We start from the raw sequence: 23,707 nt of genomic DNA, 5'->3' as shown, positions 1-23,707 counted from the left end.
CCTCCAAAATGTCATGTGACTTGTTAGTGTTACTAGGTCTCAGGTGTGCATAGGGAGCAGGTGTGTTCAATTTAGTAGTACAGCTCTCACACTCTCTCATACTGGTCACTGAAAGTTCCAACATGGCACCTCATGGCAAAGAACTCTCTGAGGATCTTAAAAGACGAATTGTTGCGCTACATGAAGATGGCCAAGGCTACAAGAAGATTGCCAACACCCTGAAACTGAGCTGCAGCACAGTGGCCAAGATCATCCAGCGTTTTAAAAGAGCAGGGTCCACTCAGAACAGACCTCGCGTTGGTCGTCCAAAGAAGCTGAGTGCACGTGCTCAGCGTCACATCCAACTGCTGTCTTTGAAAGATAGGCGCAGGAGTGCTGTCAGCATTGCTGCAGAGATTGAAAAGGTGGGGGGTCAGCCTGTCAGTGCTCAGACCATACGCCGCACACTACATCAAATTGGTCTGCATGGCTGTCACCCCAGAAGGAAGCCTCTTCTGAAGTCTCTACACAAGAAAGCCCGCAAACAGTTTGCTGAAGACATGTCAACAAAAGACATGGATTACTGGAACCATGTCCTATGGTCTGATGAGACCAAGATTAATTTGTTTGGTCCAGATGGTCTCAAGCATGTGTGGCGGAAATCAGGTGAGGAGTACAAAGATAAGTGTGTCATGCCTACAGTCAAGCATGGTGGTTGGAATGCCATGGTCTGGAGCTGCATGAGTGCAGCAGGTGTTGGGGAGTTACATTTCATTGAGGGACACATGAACTCCAATATGTACTGTGAAATACTGAAGCAGAGCATGATCCCCTCCCTCCGGAAACTGGGTCGCAGGGCAGTATTCCAGCATGATAATGACCCCAAACACACCTCTAAGACGACCACTGCTTTATTGAAGAGGCTGAGGGTAAAGGTGTTGGACTGGCCAAGCATGTCTCCAGACCTAAACCCAATAGAACATCTTTGGGGCATCCTCAAGCGGAAGGTGGAGGAGCGCAAAGTCTCGAATATCCGCCAGCTCCGTGATGTCGTCATGGAGGAGTGGAAAAGCATTCCAGTGGCAACCTGTGAAGCTCTGGTAAACTTCATGCCCAGGAGAGTTAAGGCAGTTCTGGGAAATAATGGTGGCCACACAAAATATTGACACTTCAGAAACTTTCACTAAGGGGTGTACTCACTTTTGTTGCCGGTGGTTTAGACATTAATGGCTGTATATTGAGTTATTTTGAGGGAAGAATAAATTTACACTGTTATATAAGCTGCACACAGACTACTTTTCATTGTGTCAAAGTGTCATTTTGTCAGTGTTGTCCCATGAAAAGATATACTTAAATATCTGCAGAAATGTGAGGGGTGTACTCACTATTGTGATACACTGTATAAGTGCACGCCACTGTTTTAGTATCGTAGGGCAGAAAGTGGTATTGGTGCATTCCTAATAACTGTAGAATAAAACACTTAACCATGATCTTTTTTGTTGTTCTTTTTTAAGTGCAATAACATGGGGGCGGCACGGTGGCTAAGTGGGTAGCACTGTCACCTCACAGCAAGAAGGTCCTGGGTTCGATCCCCAGGTGGAGAGGTCCGGGTCCTTTCTGTGTGGAGTTTGCTTGTCCTCCCCGTGTCAGCTTGGGTTTCCTCGGGGTGCTCTGGTTTCCTCCCACAGTCCAAAGACATGCAAGTGAGGTGAATTGGAGATACTAAATGGTCCAAGACTGTGTTCGATATAACCTTGTGAACTGATGAATCTTGTGTAATGAGTAACTACCGTTCCTGTCATGAATGTAACCAAGGTGTAAAACATGATGTTATAATAAATAAATAAACAAACAAGTGCAATAACACATTATTTGTGCAAATTGTCTGCATGTTACAGGTGCAGGCAAAAGTAGGTTGAAATACTTTGGCATATTTCCTTAATGCAGTCTCTAGTTTCTGTTGTGAGTCTGGTGCTGGTGAGTCAGTGTTCCCGTTCTACAAACCCTTCCCTCCTCAGCCTTTCCAACACGTTCTTATTCATCCAGGACTACTTTCACTCCAGCCTCACCAAGCATAATCCAGACATGTTGATTTGTGCAGTTTAGCACGCACACGTGCACACACATTTGAACTTTTTGCATGCTGCAGCAACATTTGATATCTTATCGTTTGTACTTTCCGTCGTGCAGAGAACTTGTGCTGGCATTCCTGACACATCCTAAACTAGATCTTTCTGTTAATAATGCAGTTTAGATACCCATTGACTAACATGACTTTAATAATAAGTTGTAGTGACATATGCTTCTATATAAAATTGCAGCTTTGTCATTGCACAATACTTAATAAGTAAACCCAGTGCGGTTAGACATTGGGACACTCCCTTTGAGAGGAGGATTTCCCTGTTTTCTACAGTCTTCTGCCTGTTCTATGCAGGTGAAATACCATGACAGGCTCTGACATGTTTGCTGTTAAATCGTTTTAGGTTTTGGTATGTATGCATGTTTGCATGTGAATGTTATATCAGTATAAAAGGGAATACAGACATTCCAAGTCTCCCGGAAGTTCCGGGAGTCTCCTGCATATACATAGCGGCTCCCTGATGCCCGCAAGTCAGATAAAATCTCCCGGAATCTAGAACGAGCGGCCAAGAGCGACACAAACGCGCACGTAGGCGACACAGACTTTTTTCCCCATTGCGTATTAAATCCGTTATCTGATATACAATCTGGCGCACTGTGTAGGGAACATAAATCAATTGTCTAATATACTGTCTAGTGCACTGCATAGGAAAAATAAATCCGTTATCCGAGATACAATTTAGTGCACCATGTAGGGAACATAATTAATTATGTAATACACTATCTAGTGCACTATGTAAGAAACACAAATCATCATCTAGTTATACTTTCTAGTGCACTATGTAGTAAACATGAATGCGTTATCTAATACACTATCTAGTGCACTATGTAGGGAACATAAATCCGTGATCTGATATACAATCTAGTGCACTGTGTAGGGAACGTAAACCAATTGTCTAATTCACTATCTAGTGCACTACGTAGGGAACATAAATTCATATCTAAAATACTATCTAGTGCACTATGTAGGGAACCTAAATCCGTTATCTGATATACAATTTAGTGCACTATGTAGGGAACCTAAATCCGTTATCTGATATACAATTTAGTGCACTATGTAGGGAACCTAAATCCGTTAACTAATATGCTACCAAAAGCATTATGTAAAAAACATAAGTCTATTATCTAGTACACTTTCTAGTGCACTAAGTAAGGAACATAAATTATTTTCTAATATACAATCTAGTGCACTATGTAGGGAACATAAATCTATTATCTTTCACACTATCTAGTGCACTATGTAGTACACATTAATGTGTTTGTGACGAGAACAGTTAGCTTAGTAGCTCAGTTAGCAGCTCCTTAAAGTTCCGTTATCACCCATATCCTTTGGTGTGTGCGAGAGTTTTTTAAGCTTTTTTTTGTTTGTTTTTGTTTTTTGGGCTTGGGGGGTCGGGGTCAAGTTCCGGGTCTGGGGGTACCTCCCTGAAATGAGTTTTTGCAACTTGGGATGTCTGGGAATATCAGTATAAAATTTTCTTGTAATTCAGATTTTGGCATGTTGGGAATACTGATCAGCCCAGAAATTATAAAGCACAACATATCAAGTTCACATATCACCTTGCTGTGGGTTTTGCACTAAAATGTCAGACACTGGCTCATCTGGCTTTAGCACAAATACATGATACATGCTATAAAACACTTTATTGTATTTACTTTATTGCAGTTGCATGGCGTAGTAGCGTTGTAGCTGCTGACTCTATGTAGTGATGAAAGTTCTCTCGTTTGAGTGACGCAGTGGCTAAACATGCTAGCACACCACTGTGGAGTGTTTAAACTCGCAAGTTCAAATCTCAGCAGAGTCACCTCAGGGCCTGGCGTCCACACAAACACAATTGGCTGTGTTTGAGGAACAAACACAATTGGTCATGTCTGAGGGAGGGATTGTTGGGCGGGGTATCTTCCTGCTGCTGTTTGCGATATGCAATCTCAGGGACTGGTCCGGGCACCTGCACAAGTTTTGGGTGTCACATGGAGCCTAGCAAAAGTACACGGATTGCTGGCACTAGGATTCTTCCTCGTGTCAATTAACCTCCCTACTAATTAGGGATGCACCGATATGGGAATTTTGGGCCGATGCCGATATCCGATATTATACACGTACTTATCTACAGATGCCGATGCCGATGCCGATATACACATTTATAACTTACAGAGAGATCAGACACCCCCGATTTACATTATAAACAAATGTACCATTTATTTGCATAACTTTTTAGCTTTCAACCAACTGTATGCAAACAATAAAATAAAAGGTGTCTCCTGAGAAAATTATTAGGCACATTTAGTTAGCTAACTGGTTCTACACAGACTGGTCACCACTTTTAAATAAAATAGATCTATTCAAACTAATAATATATAAAAAAAACATTTTAAAAAGTGATCTTATATCAAAGGATTTTAAATTAACAACTTAAATAAAATAATATCTACTCAAATTAATAAAAAATCAATAGATTTAAGTAAAATTAAAGCAAAGAAATGCCAGTTGCCTTTTAGCAGTGTAACTAATCAACGATACAGTAACAGAGAAATAAGAATCCTTCAGCACTGACTTTGTGCTTCTCCACACTGTTAGAGGTGGAAGAATCTGAGCCAAATTATTTTTTTCTACAAGTTCATAAGTCTATTTTTAATTCAAAACTGTTGTCTACCCACTGCGCGGTTAAACTCAGAATACTCACTGGACTCACATCAGATGTCCAGATGTCCGTGGTGAGGCTAATGGAGGACACATTATCGTCAATGAGCTTGTGAATGTGAGTCGCTACCAAGTTGTGTAGCTCCGGTAGGGACGGCTAGGTATGGTGTAACGTGGCTCAAGATGCTCGAGCAGCCGGCGAAATCCAATATCCTCCACAACAGAGAACGGCTGATCATCGAGAGCGATGAATTCCATCACTTTTGCTGTAATAGCTGCAGCTTTTGGGCTGTTTTTGTCAAATTTCTTACATTTCTGAAGGAGTCGGTCAACCGGCTGAGTAGCTGCAGATTTTGCTGGCGTGCCCGCGCGGTGCTGTGCGTGTCTCCTCTTTCACCGTGAGGAACTCTGTATATGTGTCAGGATGGTGCCTTCAGATGTATAATTACATTTGTGGTGTTGAAATGTCTTACTTTGCTCCCTCCACGCAAGACGTTAGTTGAGCAAGTGTTACAAACTGCATGCTTTATGTCATGCTCGCTCACTTTGAAAAACTTCCATACCACAGACATTGTTGCTGCACTGCTGTAGCGCGACCTGCGTCACCCCGTCTTCTTCCGCCAAATTATAAATGCGTCGCCAAATATCGGTTTGAAACATCGGCCAAATCTAAGCATCGGCCCGATGCCGATTGTTCTTAAAAAATATATTATCGGCAGATACAGATAGAATTCTGATATCATCGTGCATCCCTACTACTAATACTTGACTTTCCTGGCTAAACACCCTAGCAACATGCTCCAGTTGATTTATTTGGCCCAGTGGTAAATATTTCACTAGCCCACTCCTGCTGTGATCCAGGATTTGAATCCCCCGTGGTGCTCTCGACTAAAGGGGGGGAGGCCGAGGCCCTGCGATAGATTGGCGTACTATCCTGGGTTTGTTTCTGCCTTGTGCCCATTGATTCAGCGGAAACCAGACCCATTGCTACCCTGATCAGGACAAAGTGGTGGTTTCTTAATTTTCTGTTTGATTACGAAATCAAAGCGCAGAGCAATGACTGATACCGGCAATACTTTACGTTATCTTTTGCTTACTGGTCAAGAACTTTCAGTGCACTCTTTGTGGTGGTAGAAACTCATTACAGTCAAATCAATACATCTGAGTCACTAACTCGCACTAATGATACACAGTGGCTTGGTGGGTAGCACTGTCGCCTCACAGCAATAAGGTCCCAGGTTCGATTCCAAGGTGGAGCGGTCCGGGTCCTTTCTGTGTGGAGTTTGCATGTTCTTCTGGTGTCTGCGTGGGTTTCCTTCGGGGCTCCGGTTTCCTCCCACAGTCCAAAGACATGCAAGTGAGGTAAATTAGAGATACAAAATTGTCCATGACTGTGTTCGATATTCAATCCTGTAACCCAAGTGTGTAAAACATGACGTTAAAATCCTAATAAATAAATAAATAAATAAACACACTAATGATATGCATATAGTGTTTATAATGATGATTGCTGCTGGTGTACACCCAGGAACTAGAGTTGTGTCAAGTCTGTAGGATTTATGATGGTGTGTTCTTGAAAAGTGCTTTTGAATAGTGCTTTCCACCTCTTACCCTCCTGAGGAGGAGATTTGAGTCCAAGCCAATGTTTGTCAAACACAATCAGTATGAAAACAATACCATCCCTGATGAAGGAAGTCTTCAGATATAGCCCCTCTGCCGAGGTCAGGAGGATTGTGGGTGAGGTACTGAAACTCTGGTTAGAAGGATAGGGTAAAAATTGGTCTGAAAATGGGCTTAATTGTTTTATAGACAGGGAAAAAAAAGCATATCGTTTTTGTACTGTTCAGAGGTGCGTTCAGCCTACTGGGCATCTACACAGACAAGGCAGAGAGTTTAAAGTCTAAATTTAAGATGTCACAAATTTTAAGTGTTGCATGTCAAGCTTCTGAATCCTGTTCGGTCAATAAGGTGGAACGTGGTAGTAGCAGGATATAATAAACACAGCACAGGTTTTCAGAGATGGTACCAGGCAAAGCTTAGCACAATCTGTGATTATCACTAGGGGTGGGAGCTGGCTGGCATGTTGTCAAAGGGCTAAAGGAAAATAAGTTATTAAAGCGCTTGTTTATAAGGCTTGGGAATGAGAGAATCCCACTATGTTTGGGGGAGGGATCAAAGCCCTTCGATGGAATGGCACCCTGTCAAGGTTATCCTTGTATTGTGTCCAGTGTTTCCCGGTGGAATCAGACCTTAAGTGATCTGGACCAGGATAAATCCATTGATAAAACTGGAAAAAATAAAATGGATTGGGTAGAATAATCTCATTGTTATAAATTAAATCATAAGCTGAGTGTGTTGTGACATTGACATTGTTCAGACATATTTTCCTCTTGCTCTCTGTATTAGCTGAAAGTGCTTTGGATCTGTCCATGTCTTCTGTTAGCTTTTTCCTTTTCTTTCGTTACTGGCTGCTGCTGTTTACAAGATGAGGACACTGATAGACTTGAGCACTTCCCTTAGTCCACTTGTGGCAGTGTTCTTTTGTTTTGGCGACCGATTTAAGCATGGCTATGATTAGGGAGAGCTGGATCACCACATGCCCCCATCTTCCCGACACACACACATGTCCAATTTTCTTATCACCTGCCAGTGTTGGGTTCCCACACAGAGGTGTATGCCCGGAGAGCCTTGTGATACCCCCTTCCTTTCCCAACCTAAAGTATAGGCACCGAGACCAGTCCCAGAGATTGCATATCACAGTGGAAAGAGACCCTGTCTGACCTTCCCTTTCTCAAACCCAACTGTTATTGTGTGTACAGTTATGAAACAACTGAATCATTGTTGATTCAGCATAAATTCAAGGTGCATAAAGAAATTCTAACAATGCAGATCAATATTGATTTGATGCATTAGGCGATAAAAATTGATTATTGGGTTTGAAAAATAGGTAAATACTATAGTGGTAATGTAACAATAATACATTATTATAAGGTAATAAAATAAAAAAAAAAATATATTATTTGATAGGCAGAGAGTGGGGGTGCTCAGGTGGCGCAGTGGTAAGTTATGCTAGCCCACGGGTGGCCGAAACAGCCTAGTCATTGGGAGGTGCAATTGTCGGTGCACTCTCAGTGCCGATCCCAAGCTGGAATAAAACTAGTTTGCTTCAGTAAGGACATTTGACGTAAAATTGTGCCAGATCAAATATACAGACCAGATTCACTATGGTGACCTCTAATGTGTATATAAACAGAATTAACTGAAAGAAAAAAGTGATGGACATGAATTGTGCTGTGTAACAGTTGAAGGTATTAGTTACACAATGGCCTTTTGCGTATACACTGTAAAATCCTAAATAAACTGCATCTTTCAAAATGCATTTTGATTTTGTGACCTGCAAAGTGACACATCCCACCAGTAGATGATGATACACATATTTACACATGATCCTAAAATGTACAAAAAGATAATTAAGAAAATTAAGCATAAGGAGGAAATTTAATGAAGAAAAACCGGTGCGTCTCTTGTGTTATGAGGCCGTGTCTGTGGTAAAGTAGGACAATATAAATGCAGAATTCAGCCTCCAAGAAAAACAACAGACTGCAATCACAGCAGGATACGTTACAATCGGCCCTTTGAGGGCCACAATAATTCTGATGTGGCCCTAGGTGAAAATGATTTTGACACCCCTGCTCTAGTGAGTAACTTGTTCATATTAAGAATTAGGCACACAATCATCAACCATTCATAATTTGACAGTCAAATAATAATTCCAGTTTATCCAGTTCATATTAGTGGCCATCACTTCATGTGCTTACAGCCTTAATGTTATACTGTTCCCTGTTCTCTAACTGTTTTTCACTTGTGTTATGTTTCTTTTTTTTTTTTTATGTGATGGTGTGACAGGTTATGCTGGAGGTAAATAAGAAACTAAGCTAATGGCTGTATGTTTAACCTGGTTTCCTCTCTTTGATGTGAACTTGAGACTGTCCTGACTCACTGTGCTGTGTGATTGATCAGATTTCACTGTTTGCTTAGAACCCTGTGCTATGGCAATTTCCTATTTTAGATCCTCCTTTGTAACTGTACAGTGACTCTGCAGATAGTTTCTGCTTTACTGAAGAAAGGACCTGGTGGGATACTAAGAAAGCAAGTGTTTGTGGATATTTCTATCCAAAATTTTAATTCCATTGAGGTCTTTTGTGAAAAGCTGCACAGTAATGTATCATGCTAATAGCACTGATCACAATTTTTTACTGCTAAAGATGTCATTAATCTGACTGCAGTGTCTTTCTGCCATGTGTGCAATGTCTTTCCTCTACTTTATATTCCATGATTGGTCTTTCCTTGAAGCCTTTACACTTCTTTTCCATTTATACACTGATCTGCTGAGGGATTTTACATCCATCCATCCATCCATCCATCCATCCATCCATCCATCCATCTATCTATCTATCTATCTATCTATCTATCTATCTATCTATCTATCTATCTATCTATCTATCTATCTATCTATCTATCTATCTATCTATCTATCTATCTATCTATCTATCTGTCCATCTGTCCAACTGTCCATCTGTCCAACTGTCCATCCATCTATCCATTAAAACCTTTGAAATTGAACATTAAATTAAAAAAGACATTACACACCCAGGGTACCGGATGTTTGAACTGCTGCCCTCTGGTAGACGTTACAGGCAAATTAAAACAAGGACAAATAGACTGAGAGACAGTTTTTACAAGAGGGCCATAGCTCTGTTAACACAAACATGTGACACATCATGTGTCATTTCAATGGGTCTAGTGCAATTTCATATTTCACTTGTAATGGGCCAATGTGCAACTTATAATTGAAATTTAAAAATTTCAATGTGCAATAGCTACTGTTTAGCTTCTGTTTTGTTTGAGTGTTGATTTATATTTGTATATAGTGCTATTATTATTGTTTGCTGTTGATGTTTAATTGCACCGAGTACAATGTGCAGTGACAATAAAGAATTCATTCATTCATTCATTCATTCACATTGATGGACCAGTGACTGGTTAATATGTATATAATACTAATTATATTAAATAGATAATATGCTTCCTATTTTGAGCCATTTGTTTATGAAAAGTGCTTTCCTGTTCCTGCTTGATTGTGTTCCTGTGCACAAAGTGAAATCCATAAAGACAGGATTCGATGAATTTAGTGTGGAGGAACTTTAGTGGCCTGTACACAGATACGACCTCAACCTCAGTAAACATCACTGGATGAACTAAAACCTAGATCACCTTAGCCAGGTCATTTCGTCCACATTCAGTGGTTGACCTCAAATCCATGTTTGACTCCCACAGACACTTTAAATCCATGTGGAATGCCTTTTTGTAACAGAGTAGAGGTAATTATAGCCTCATAGAGGGGTGTGGTGTGCACATACTTTTAAATATATAGTGTAGTTAATGCCAGATTTAACAGGAATTTAAATGCCTGATGTCCCGTGTATCTAACATCTTATTCTGCAGTCTTTCTAGCTTGCATTAGCATGGCTTTCTCAGTGGGTTGCTTGAGATGACTGCTATTGAATAAGCAGTCTCAGCTGGGTTCTGCAGCTGTGTTCATCAGAGCACCACATACTCAGCAGGAATGAAAATGAGCCTGTCCTTGGCTCTCAGTTCTATTAATCACCCTTAACTTTTCGGTCTCATCTTTTTACTGATGCTTACTTTTAAGCAAACTCTGTTTTACTTAATCACTTAGTAATGCGAACACAGCTATGCAGAGACCAGCCAGTAGCAGTCGCGCATCTCTTCCTCACACGCAGTCAGGTGTGCTCGTTTGGATACTCGGTCAAGTTGATGGCACAGCTGAGATTTGAACTTGAAAGCTTAAGAGCTCAGTGGTGGTAGGCTAGTGCATTAGGTCACTCGAGTGCCCCAAATGACAACTTAATTGTGCTAATCAAATACATACATAATCAAATACTACTTAGAATGTGTAGATGTGCTTAGGGCATGAGTGCCAATAGTCATATTCCAATATTCCAAGAATACTGCTGTAATGAAATGTTACTGGAAAGTGATGTACGTGGCAAGAAGTGCGTCAATTGCATTGTATAACGTCCAAAACCAAGTTCTAGCAGGTTTAGACCAGTTCCTATGTTCTAGCTAAGAAATCTCTTAACGGTGGAATCTTCCAGTTTCCTACAAGGTCAGAAAACTGTCATTTCTCATTTAGACTGTGATCAGCAGATAATTTGACCTGCTGATTGTAATTTGGATTAATAGATACTCATGGGTGGCATGGTGGCTGAGTGGGTAGCACTGTCGCCTCACAGCAAGAAGGTCCTGGGTTTGATCCCCAGGTGGGCCGGTCCGGGTCCTTTCTGTGTGGAGTTTGCGTCTTTACGTGTCTGTGTGGGGAGCTCCGGTTTCCTCCCACAGTCCAAAGACATGCAAGTGAGGTGAATTGGAGATACTAAATTGTCCATGACTGTGTTTGACTTTAAACTTGTGAACTGGTGAATCTTGTGTAAGGAGTGACTACCGCGTCTGTCATTAATGTAACCAAAGTGTAAAACATGGCATTAAAATCCTAATAAATAAATAAAATAATCATACATCAGTGGCAAATGTTTATATTGGCCGTGCTCTTTGTGGATTTGGACAACAAGTTGGACAACAAAAAACTTTTGAGGGTAGTTTGGACAGCAAAGAAGACAAACAGATGTATTCTTGACCGAATTAAACCTAACCTCTCACTTGATGCCCAGATAACCAAACCAAAGCACTTATTTTAGACAAATTATGAGAAGAACCAATTCATTATAAAACACCATTCTGCTTGGAACAGTTAAAGATAATAGAGGAAGAAGATGGCTAGCAACCAATTTGATGGATACGATTAGAGGAACAATAAATAAGCGATTAAGAAGCCTGAAGACCCAAAAGAGACAACTGAATACTCTGAGAACACTGTTCATATGGTCGGCAAAAGTCTGGAGTGACTTGTTTAGCTAATAATAATAATAATAATAACAATAATAGATGATGAGGTTGGATCTAGATTTAGACTAGGGGTCTCACAGATCGGGATCGGGGCCGATCAAGGCATTTTTAACTGATCGGAAATCGGCTTTACTAATGCCGATCATAACCCGATCTTTTGTTTTACGTCAGCATGTCCGCTGTGTGGAAATACTTTAAATTGGAAAGTGAAACGAGTCCAACAGCGGTGTAATGTCTACAATGCGAGCGTTTCACGAGGCGGTAGGAGCAGAGCTGCGTTCATTACTGTAGAATTTTACTGTTTATATGGTGTGTGAGTCGAGGATCACTCCGGTTTACAAAACAATAACTTTTAATCCGAGTATGAAAACTTCAGGACCATAACATACAGCTTTTACTAGTTTACGTGTTACAAGACTGAACGACATCTCAGTATCAAGCACTCTGATTGGCTTAGTTATGTAACCGAGCGTCGTAGTGATGCACTCGCTTAATAAAGAAATAAAATACATAACGGTAACGGTATATTCACAAATTGTCGGGAGCAAAACACTTTATTAACTTCTTCTGTTCCGAATAGCGGACAGCCAGAGCCAAGCACGCTATCCCATGCGCTATGGAAGCCCCAAAGGGTCAAAACACACTCACTTTGCGTAGACCCGTCCATCAAACCATTGTCACAATACAAGCACTTTAAGAACTGGCTTTCCTTCATAACAAAAGAGTGACTTTCCATTTTATTTTGGTATTCAGGTTTTACTGTAATGCTGTTAAGTAACTTATTTGTTTTTTTATATTCAAGTTAAGCTGCTACACCACTTGTGAGTGGAGATTTTTGTTCATTTTTAGTGTATCACTGCATTAAACAGAATTATGTTCTTTGAATATAAAGTTCAAAGTGAAACTGTAATTATCTCACTTCATTTTTACTACAATGCTGCACTAGGTTTGTTTACTTTTATTTTGTAAAAGAACATTAAGCAATAGCTTGGATGCAGTCAATTTTTTTCCTACAGCACTGCAGAGCTATTCAGTTGTTAAACATGTACACTGGATTAATTTGAATAACTGTAATGTACTTGAAGTGTGCACTGTGTAAACAGTATTATCTAGTTCTTATCTAGACAATATCTAGAAAATACAAGTATCGGTTTGAGAATCGGTATTGGATCGGAATCAAAATTAAAGATCGGGATCGGGAACGAAAAAACGTGATTGGGACATCCCTAATTTAGACAGCTTGCTTTTTTATTGGACACTGCCATCTCAATCATCACTACTTATTAAATTGGGCATTTTAACAAAAACTGTTATTGTTTCTTAACACATTTTTAAGTGTGTGCTAGACTGGACACTCGGTCTACTTTAGCCACTGTCTGATTGAACATTAGGACACTGGGGTAGGCCAGTTATCTTCACCATTGGCAGCATTTATTTTCTTTAGTGAATAATGACTGTGTTAAAAACAAGCAGGCTGATAATCAGCAACCACTTTATCTTGCCTTACCTTGTATGTACATTCATTGGTCATTTAATGGCCCGTTCCAGTACTCAGTTAAAGGGTGTAGAAGTGTACAACAAATAGGCTACATTTAGTGATGGTTTACTCTTTAAGTACAGTGTATCACAAAAGTGAGTACACCCCTCACATTTCTGCAAATATTTCATTATATCTTTTCATGGGACAACACTATAGACATGAAACTTGGATATAACTTAGAGTAGTCAGTGTACAGCTTGTATAGCAGTGTAGATTTACTGTCTTCTGAAAATAACTCAACACACAGCCATTAATGTCTAAATAGCTGGCAACATAAGTGAGTACACCCCACAGTGAACATGTCCAAATTGTGCCCAAATGTGTCGTTGTCCCTCCCTGGTGTCATGTGTCAAGGTCCCAGGTGTGAATGAGGAGCAGGGCTGTTAAATTTGGTGTTTTGGGTACAATTCTCTTATACTGGCCACTGGATATTCAACATGGCACCTCATGGCAAAGAACTCTCTGAGGATGTGAGAAATAGAATTGTTGCTCTCCACAAAGATGGCCTGGGCTATAAGAAGATTGCTAACACCCTGAAACTGAGCTACAGCATGGTGGCCAAGGTCATACAGCGGTTTTCCAGGACAGGTTCCACTCGGAACAGGCTTCGCCAGGGTCGACCAAAGAAGTTGAGTCCACGTGTTCGGCGTCATATCCAGAGGTTGGCTTTAAAAAATAGACACATGAGTGCTGCCAGCATTGCTGCAGAGGTTGAAGACGTGGGAGGTCAGCCTGTCAGTGCTCAGACCATACGCCGCACACTGCATCAACTCGGTCTGCATGGTCGTCATCCCAGAAGGAAGCTGACGCACAAGAAAGCCCGCAAACAGTTTGCTGAAGACAAGCAGTCCAAGAACATGGATTACTGGAATGCCCTGTGGTCTGACGAGACCGAGATAAACTTGTTTGGCTCAGATGGTGTCCAGCATGTGTGGCGGCGCCCTGGTGAGAAGTACCAAGACAACTGTATCTTGCCTACAGTCAAGCATGGTGGTGGTAGCATCATGGTCTTGGGCTGCATGAGTGTTGCTGGCACTGGGGAGCTGCAGTTCATTGAGGGAAACATGAATTCCAACATGTACTGTGACATTCTGAAACAGAGCATGATCCCCTCACTTCGAAAACTGGGCCTCATGGCAGTTTTCCAACAGGATAACGACCCCAAACACAACCTCCAAGATGACAACTGCCTTGCTGAGGAAGCTGAAGGTAAAGGTGATGGACTAAACCCAATTGAGCACCTGTGGCGCATCCTCAAGTGGAAGGTGGAGGAGTTCAAGGTGTCTAACATCCACCAGCTCCGTGATGTCATCATGGAGGAGTGGAAGAGGATTCCAGTAGCAACCTGTGCAGCTCTGGTGAATTCCATGCCCAGGAGGGTTAAGGCAGTGCTGGATAATAATGGTGGTCACACAAAATATTGACACTTTGGGCACAATTTGGACATGTTCACTGTGGGGTGTACTCACTTACGTTGCCAGCCATTTAGACATTAATGGCTGTGTGTTGAGTTTTTTTCAGAAGACAGTAAATCTACACTGCTATACAAGTTGTACACTGACTACTCTAAGTTATATCCAAGTTTTATTTCTATAGTGTTGTCCCATGAAAAGATATAATGAAATATTTGCAGAAATGTGAGGGGTGTACTCACTTTTGTGATACACTGTACATGCACAACCATGAACTTGTTAGACATCCCACTCTAAAACCAAGGGTATCAGAGTTGCCCACTGCACTGTCCCCACTCGGAGAGTTCAGCAGGAAAATTGAGCAGACGTAAAGAACTGAGTGACTTTGACAGTCCAAATCGTGATGGCTAGAGGACTGGATCAGAGTGTATCAATAACAGCAGGTCTACTGGGGTGTTGGCATGAGGGTGACATTCTCAATATTAGGCAGGTTGTTTTAAAGTTATGGCTGACTTGTTTATATAGTTATCGTTATTCTATTTTATTTTCATGTTTTAGCACCACTTTATCTTAGTTAAAGTTGTCAGGACCGGCCTCCTTGGAATAACTGAGTGCTATACATTTACAACTCCTAGACACGGTGGCAATCTGTTGCGGGACCTTGGCTATTTCCCCTCCATACATAGCTAATTATGTCTGTATGTAGATACCCAACCGGTTGACAGCACAGTTGAGGATTCGAACCTTGGATGCCAGCAGTAGTGGGTTAGTGTAATTCACTGTTCTTCGACCTGAGTGCCTAATTATGTTGATGTTTGCTGTAAAGAAGAAGCAATGGAGACTCTGCAGTTTCTGCTGTAAACTTTGTACTTGAGCCAATGAAGGATTCAGCCAGGTCTTGTAGGCTGTGTCTGTTTGTGAAGGAAATCCTAGGTTACGTCAAGACTGCTGCTTGGAAAGGGCATTTCCTGTAGAGGAAGGGTGTACTCAGGTGAAATGGTACATAACTTTAGTCTTTTTTTAATCCAATTTTATTCAATGCCACTTCTTGCAAAGCTAGTAAGAGTGCTATATTTGTGTTTTTATTTGTCCCTTAAGGCTGAACTTGTAGGAACTGAAACTGTGCTTCTGAAAGTTTGACTTGGTTCAACGCCTCACATCTTCTATTGATGTCTCAGCTCAATTCCAGTGTTGAAATAGCTTTTCAATACAATGCCTGACCCATTCTAAAAAGATGAAACCCTCTGCAGGGAACTTTAAAAAAGGAAATTCCCACCACAGCCGCATGCTGGGTCATTCTAAAACTGAAATGACCATTTACTTCAAAAACCAGTACTAAAGGAAGCAACTGATTTACAAATCAACATCATATGAATAAAAATGCATTTCTATACATACTTGTGATTTTTTTTTTGTCCAAGTTAAAATGTTACCTAGGAACTTAACTAGTGTAGCACTGTTCCTCTCCTTTTTTTTTGTAAGATTGTAAGCACATACATTATACAAAGTGAGCAACTCATCTACAAAATCAGAATTAGTTGTCACTGAATTTCCTGAGCTATTAGTTTGTTCAAATGTATTTAAAAATGTGTTTTTAATTTTTTGTCAAGTTAGCACTCTCTTTTAGCCATAAAACGCAGAATGACATTTGGTTTGCACAGCTTTTTGACCATGTTCTTGTTTGCTTTCACGCTTCAGTTTGATCCCAAACAGTTTCTTACTCTTTACTTCAGTGTAGGGCTGGGCAGTATGGCCAAAAATTTGTATCACAGTATTTTTTAGATTTCTGATGCTTTCACGGTTTGTCACTTTTTTTGCATGACTGGGAATTTATTTAGGTCTGTGGCTTATTCCGATTTCAAGAGTACATACATTATAGTTTTATATATAAAATATAGGTTTTTGAGTACTATAAGGTTTGCTTGGTCTTACAAATTCAATATCAATATGCAACAGAATGTAAACAATCTTTATTTTGAAAACTGCAACGTAGTGAAAACAGAAATTGGATGCCAAAAATTACATTTTAATATTTAAGTGTTATACAATCAATTTGTTTGTTTGTTTATTAGGATTTTAACGTCATGTTTTACACTTTTGGTTACATTCATGACAGGAACAGTAGGTACTCATTAAACAAGGTTCATCAGTTCACAAGGTTATACAGAACACAGTCCTGGACTATTTAGTATCTTCAGTTTACCTCACTTGCATGTCTTTGGACTGTGGGAGGAAAGCGGAGCACCCGGAGTAAACCAACGCAGACACGGGGAGATCATGCAAACTCCACACAGAAAGGACCCGGACCGCCCAATCTCCCTTTAACAAATAAAAGAGGACGGTGGCTAAGTGGGTAGTACTGTCGCCTCACAGCAAGAAGACCCTGGGTTTGATGAATCTTGAGTAACTACCGTTTCAGTTGTGGATGTAACCAAAGAGTGTAAAACATGACGTTAAAATCCTAATAAACAAACAAACAAACAAATAAAAGTTTGCAAACTCAGTCACCACTGATTCACCGTTCACCGTTATACTGAGGTATGACTTTATTGTATAACATACAGATCTGTTGTAGAGTGAATAAGTAACTATACATATCTCTGCTTCTAGCTTGCTTTAGTGTTATTGGTAAAACGTTTTAACTGCAATTTGAAGTATTTTTGATCTGGTTAGACATACCTTGAATCCAGTGTTTTAATTATTGCCCTATAACTTTATTTCTCGACTCTATAGAGGAATCATGTCCTTACACAGGTGGATTTTTATTGCGTTCATGATGTCCTACATTTCATCCTGTCAGTCAAAAGAGCTAACAAGCTACAAAGGGGACACAGAGTTTTAGTGGTTTTTACTCTCTTAGGTCATTTTTGTCAATATTGATGTTGATGGGGCTGGAAGCAGAACCTACAAACATAGAGGATGTGTTTATTATCCACTGTACTGACCTTTTTAGAATGTTCTTTCACTACACTGTTTACACTCATTAGCCATAACATTAAATTAACATGAACCTAAATTTGAACATGTCGCCATTATGCCAGTCAAGGCATGGACTCCACAAGACCTCTGAATCAACAGATCTTTTAGGCTTAATAGATTCAAGTAGGACCTTCGTGGATTGGACTTGTTTTTCCAGCACATCCCACCAACACCAAGTCAACATCGATGGCGCCGGTGAGGTCGGCTGCCGTCACGACTGCTCCGACCACTTTCTACTTATTTTTATTTATTTCGCGTTTTTTTTTATCGGGTTTAACCTCGGCTTGTATCTTTTTAAATTATATTGGTAATTTTTCAAATTTTTTTCTACGCTTTACATTTAAGAACATTTCTATATTTTTTTGTATAATATATATTTTGACTATTTGTAGTTTTTGTAATTACTGTGGCTGAGCAGTCACTAAAGCATTTCACTGCCAGTTGTACTGTGTATGACTCTGTATGTGACAAACCTTGATTTGATTTGATTTGTCATGAAGTGGTGTACTTGGCCTCCAGCAGTGTTTAGTTGGGTGGTACGTGTCAAAGTAACATCCACGTTAATCCCTGGACCCAAGGTTGCCCAGCAAAATATTGCCAAAAGCATTACTCTGCCTCTGCCAGCTTGCCTTTTTCCCATAAGGCATCCTGGTGCCATTTCTCACCCAGCCGTCCACATAATGCAAAAGAAACTTGATTCATCAGACCAGGCCACCTTCTTCCATTACCCCATGTTCCCGTTCTGATGCTCGGTTGCCTCTTGTAGGTGCTTTTGTTGGTGGATAATGGTCAGTGTGGGCATTCTGACACCTTTCTATCATAGCCAGCATTAACCTTTTCAGCAGTTTATGCTACAGTAGCTCTTCTGCAGGATCAGACCGAACAGGCTAGCCGTAGGCACCCATGACCCTGTCGCCAGTTGTCCTTCCTTAGATCACTTTTGTTAGGAACTGAAGGACAGCACTGAAACATCACCTGCCAGAGGTGGGCGTTTCACAGGGTGCGGTACCATGCCCAGACAGCCACTCACTTCCAGCAGCGGTGATGAACCCCTTCTTAACCATTCCTTCCTCTACACCAGCCTTTCTCAACCGGGGTGCCGCGGCACACTGGGGTGCTGTCTGGCTCCGTCAGGGGTGCCGTCAAAAATATTCTGACGTTACCGATATTGAAAATGAAATCAATTTAAAATACAAAAAAGTCAACTTATGATGAAAATGTAGACCATTAGCCGCCTCAAACATCAAAACTTGTCTCACACGCCCCTTTCCCCATGCTACAACGTCAACGCGGGTTGCGTGCGTTGCCTATAGTGATGAGTCGTTCGCGAACGATCCGATTCTATTGAACGGCTCTTTAAAATGAACAAAAGGAACCGAGTCGCGCCTCTGGGAGCCGTTAAAATATATTTTTATATTTCTGTGCAGTTCTTATCGGCTGTAATTCAACCATTCCGCTTCCATCAGTAGAGGGAATTAATCATAGTTATATAGACATAATAAAAGCTGTTTATTATCGAAATTCAAATCACTTTCAGTATCGCGGAGAGAGCAAGCGACACACACACACACACACACACACACACACACACACACACAGAGAGAGAGGTCATTACCTCATTAATGTAAATATTATAATTTTTATTATTATTTTGCACTGTTTTTATTAATATTTTATTCTATTTAATATTTTTGCACATGTAACTGTTTTGTATATATTTGTTCTTTTTTTATTGTTTTTTTTATTATTTCTCTCTAACTTGCTTTGGCAAATATGAATGTCCTTATTTGTCATGCCAATAAAGCTTCTTTTGAGTTTGAGAGCCGTAACCGAGCTACAGAGAAACCATGCAGACAATGAGCAGTGCTAGTGGTATAATGACAAATAATTGAGAAATAAACTATAAACTTGTTTAATGATGTTAAATCTGATTGGTTCATGGCGCATATGTTTTAAAGCAGAAACAAACACAGGCTCATCTCTGCACAAGAGAGGATTTTTCTGAAACTTAATGCAATGCAACCACAGTACGTCTCTCCCTGTAGTGTTTTTGTGTGTTAGCAGTCCGAGGGATGTAAGTTTTTTAATACATTTTAGACTGGGGTGACTTGAGATTTTGAATACTTTTAAAGGGTGCCGTGACTGAAAAAAGGTTGAGAAACACTGCTCTACACACACATCCGTGGTGTCTGTGTAGGTGTCCGGACGGATGACGGAGATGGGCTAGCGCATCGCCACCCGAGCAAACCAAAATCTTAGTGTAGAGAGGGTGTGTAGGTTTATCACGTGGCAGTGATTGGATCCGCCATGACTGCCTTATAATAGACTACAGACCTTGCAGTGGCGCTTAAATTCAATCAAAAGTGCACGTCTGCCATCTAGTGGTAGAAAATGGTGTGTGCATATGGAAAAAGGCTAACATTTAAACATCTGTATTACCAAAATGAGCTTCATGTAATGAGTTGATTAAAGTTGTTATACAGATTTGTCACAACACCGAAATTATAATACTGGTTATATGTGACAAACTTGATTACTCAGCATTAGAAGAAATGTCTAATTTTAAAACTATAGCTATAAGTTTGTATTTGCTGTACTAGTAATGTAAATATAATCATTATTCATTTATTCATTTTCATGTTTTGTGACCACTTATTCCTGGTCAGGGTGATGGTGGCTCTAGCTTCTCCAGTATCACTGGGCACAATTCATCAACACACCTTGGACAGGATGCCAGTCCATCACAAAGCTTCAACCTCGGACAATCATTTCCTTTTCAGCACTAGTTGAAACTTTCATTTTTAAATCACCAACACAATCTAAATTTCCCAACTCTTTTTCCTCACAGATCGGTGTACGATGGACAAGAACATGGGCTCTTCATGCAGAAACTGGAGGGGCGCATTCGCAATCACGATCGTGAGATCGAGAAGATGTGCAACCATCACTTCCAGGGCTTCGTGGACTCCATCACAGAGCTGCTTAAAGTTCGTGGAGAGGCCCAGAAACTCAAGGTTAGCCAACCAAGCCCTTGGAGGAATTTTACTGAATTGCACAAAGTGTTTAGATAAGATTCAAGATTCTGAGATGCTGATTTATAAATGAAGTGGATAGAGATTGATAATGATGCATTGAACACAAAAACACTGCTCTGGTGTGTTTCTTTCATGACTGTAAACATTAACAACATTCAAATGTTTAAATATTATTACGTTATGCTATGTGGGATTCACTCTACCAGCTGCACTGTCCTTTGTGTAATGTCATTGTACATATCTAGTGCACTTAATGAACAACCAGTTGAGATATGCCCACAGTTAAAATGTGACTTGTTGATGAGCACTTGTTGGTAGTGATGAACAGACTATTGCAGGGTTAGGACATAGACCTAGTCTATTTAATTTCATTAATTTCTTTAATTTCCCTTAGGATCAGTCTGGCATAATTTGTTGTAGGCTCTCTGACCAGCTTGTGTTATTGTGACAAGCAGTTTTCATTTCTGTTCTGTCTCTTTTGTATCTACTTTTAAAAAATGTTCTACCTTGGTTAAGCATCCTTCACCCTGGGGTCCTCTTTTAAATTCTTGCAGATGTGGCGCTACACCTGGCACCTCACTAGTGAGACGTGATGCGCCTAGTTATAAAAAAAACAACCAAAATTGTGCAAAACGTTGTGTAAAATCCTCTTCTGTTTCAATGTTTTTAAGAGGAATAAGCACTAGTATTGTTGACTTTCAGTCTCTTGTTTTGTTTGGTTCATTTTAGAGTCAGGTGACTGAAACCAATCGTAAACTACAGACCGATGGCAAGAAGGTATGACATCATCTTGACATTAACCTTCTAGCAGCTGTTCTTCATGTATTTATAAGAACTTGATTTGCTTTCTTGTAGCTCCTGACATCAATGGATGAATTAAGAAGTTGCCGTTTGCAGCAGAGGAACATCGCCACCACTATCGACAAACTCACTCACTGTCTGCCAGGTATGATTCTGAAAGCCTAGTGTTATTCAGTGTTTATAGCGTGTACTGATGCATAATGCATAGTAAGAACCCCTAACTTAGTTCAAGGAACATTTATATTTCACCAGAAAAATAAAGTTTGATTCTAACTCAAAACTATGAGGCTAAATTTTGTATGTAATGATTTACATGGCAAGTTGTGTATTCGTTACTAATATCCAAGATAATTGGATAAAATAACATGATAAAATTGTCTTTTATCAACAACTTATAAAAACAATTGTGTGTTTACCATAATTTAGCCATTGATTCCTTAGACTGTTTATATGTCAGGGTTGCAGTGGTTCAGTGCCACCTAAAATTAGTGGCCATGAAGCAGTACTACACCCTGGACAGAAAAACATTCCCCTTCACAGATTTCCTACAATCTAGGGCAAAGTACCAGATCTCACCAATGGACATCAAACCTATATTAAACTCATATTGCAAGGACAAATGGAAAATTAATAGAACACACACCTTAATAATTGACTACATGAAGCCAATCCCATTACTGGACAAACAATGCAGACCTACCTTTAACCGCTGGGATTAGGCAGTGTACTCAAGATTCTGTATTGGACACACCAGAACAACACACAAGTATCTGATAAAAGGTGAGGCTGCCCTATATATCGTTTATGACCGCCAGAGACGACAGACCCTAACAGCGAAGACCATGAAGGAACTATTCAACAGGAACACTCCTAACATTAATTTCAACAATAAAACTAAAGCATTACATATAATGGACATACATAGACAACATATATATATATATATATATATATATATATATACAGTGTATCACAAAAGTGAGTACACCCCTTACATTTCTGCAGATATTTAAGTATATCTTTTCATGGGACAACACTGACAAAATGACACTTTGACACAATGAAAAGTAGTCTGTGTGCAGCTTATATAACAGTGTAAATTTATTCTTTCCTCAAAATAACTCAATATACAGCCATTAATGTCTAAACCACCGGCAACAAAAGTGAGTACACCCCTAAGAGACTACACCCCTAAATGTCCAAATTGAGCACTGCTTGTCATTTTCCCTCCAAAATGTCATGTGATTTGTTAGTGTTACTAGGTCTCAGGTGTGCATAGGGAGCAGGTGTGTTCAATTTAGTAATACAGCTCTCACACTCTCTCATACTGGTCACTGAAAGTTCCAACATGGCACCTCATGGCAAAGAACTCTCTGAGGATCTTAAAAGAAGAATTGTTGCGCTACATGAAGATGGCCAAGGCTACAAGAAGATTGCCAACACCCTGAAACTGAGCTGCAGCACAGTGGCCAAGATCATCCAGCGTTTTAAAAGAGCAGGGTCCACTCAGAACAGACCTCGCGTTGGTCGTCCAAAGAAGCTGAGTGCACGTGCTCAGCGTCACATCCAACTGCTGTCTTTGAAAGATAGGCGCAGGAGTGCTGTCAGCATTGCTGCAGAGATTGAAAAGGTGGGGGGTCAGCCTGTCAGTGCTCAGACCATACGCCGCACACTACATCAAATTTGTCTGCATGGCTGTCACCCCAGAAGGAAGCCTCTTCTGAAGTCTCTACACAAGAAAGCCCGCAAACAGTTTGCTGAAGACATTTCAACAAAGGACATGGATTACTGGAACCATGTCCTATGGTCTGATGAGACCAAGATTAATTTGTTTGGTTCAAATGGTCTCAAGCATGTGTGGCGGCAATCAGGTGAGGAGTACAAAGATAAGTGTGTCATGCCTACAGTCAAGCATGGTGGTGGGAATGCCATGGTCTGGGGCTGCATGAGTGCAGCAGGTGTTGGGAAGTTACATTTCATTGAGGGACACATGAACTCCAATATGTACTGTGAAATACTGAAGCAGAGCATGATCCCCTCCCTCCGGAAACTGGGTCGCAGGGCAGTGTTCCAGCATGATAATGACCCCAAACACACCTCTAAGACGACCACTGCTTTATTGAAGAGGCTGAGGGTAAAGGTGATGGACTGGCCAAGCATGTCTCCAGACCTAAACCCAATAGAACATCTTTGG

General features: G+C 40.5%; 1 protein-coding gene across 1 annotated transcript in view; it reads left to right on the top strand.

The window, feature by feature from the left end:
- exoc6b (exocyst complex component 6B) overlaps window positions 1-23,707 on the top strand; it is a 174,948-nt gene that overhangs the window by 9,395 nt on the left and 141,846 nt on the right. The window contains exons 2-4 of the mRNA XM_062993202.1: window positions 20,526-20,691; window positions 21,442-21,489; window positions 21,568-21,658. Coding sequence (XP_062849272.1) covers window positions 20,526-20,691; window positions 21,442-21,489; window positions 21,568-21,658 — 305 coding nt within the window. The remainder of the gene's footprint in view (window positions 1-20,525; window positions 20,692-21,441; window positions 21,490-21,567; window positions 21,659-23,707) is intronic.

The sequence above is a fragment of the Trichomycterus rosablanca genome, chromosome 4 (assembly GCF_030014385.1).
Source record: "Trichomycterus rosablanca isolate fTriRos1 chromosome 4, fTriRos1.hap1, whole genome shotgun sequence".
Classification (NCBI taxonomy): domain Eukaryota; kingdom Metazoa; phylum Chordata; class Actinopteri; order Siluriformes; family Trichomycteridae; genus Trichomycterus; species Trichomycterus rosablanca.
The sequence above is the reverse complement of the archived record's forward strand: the minus strand, read 5'-3'. Positions and strand labels throughout refer to the sequence as shown.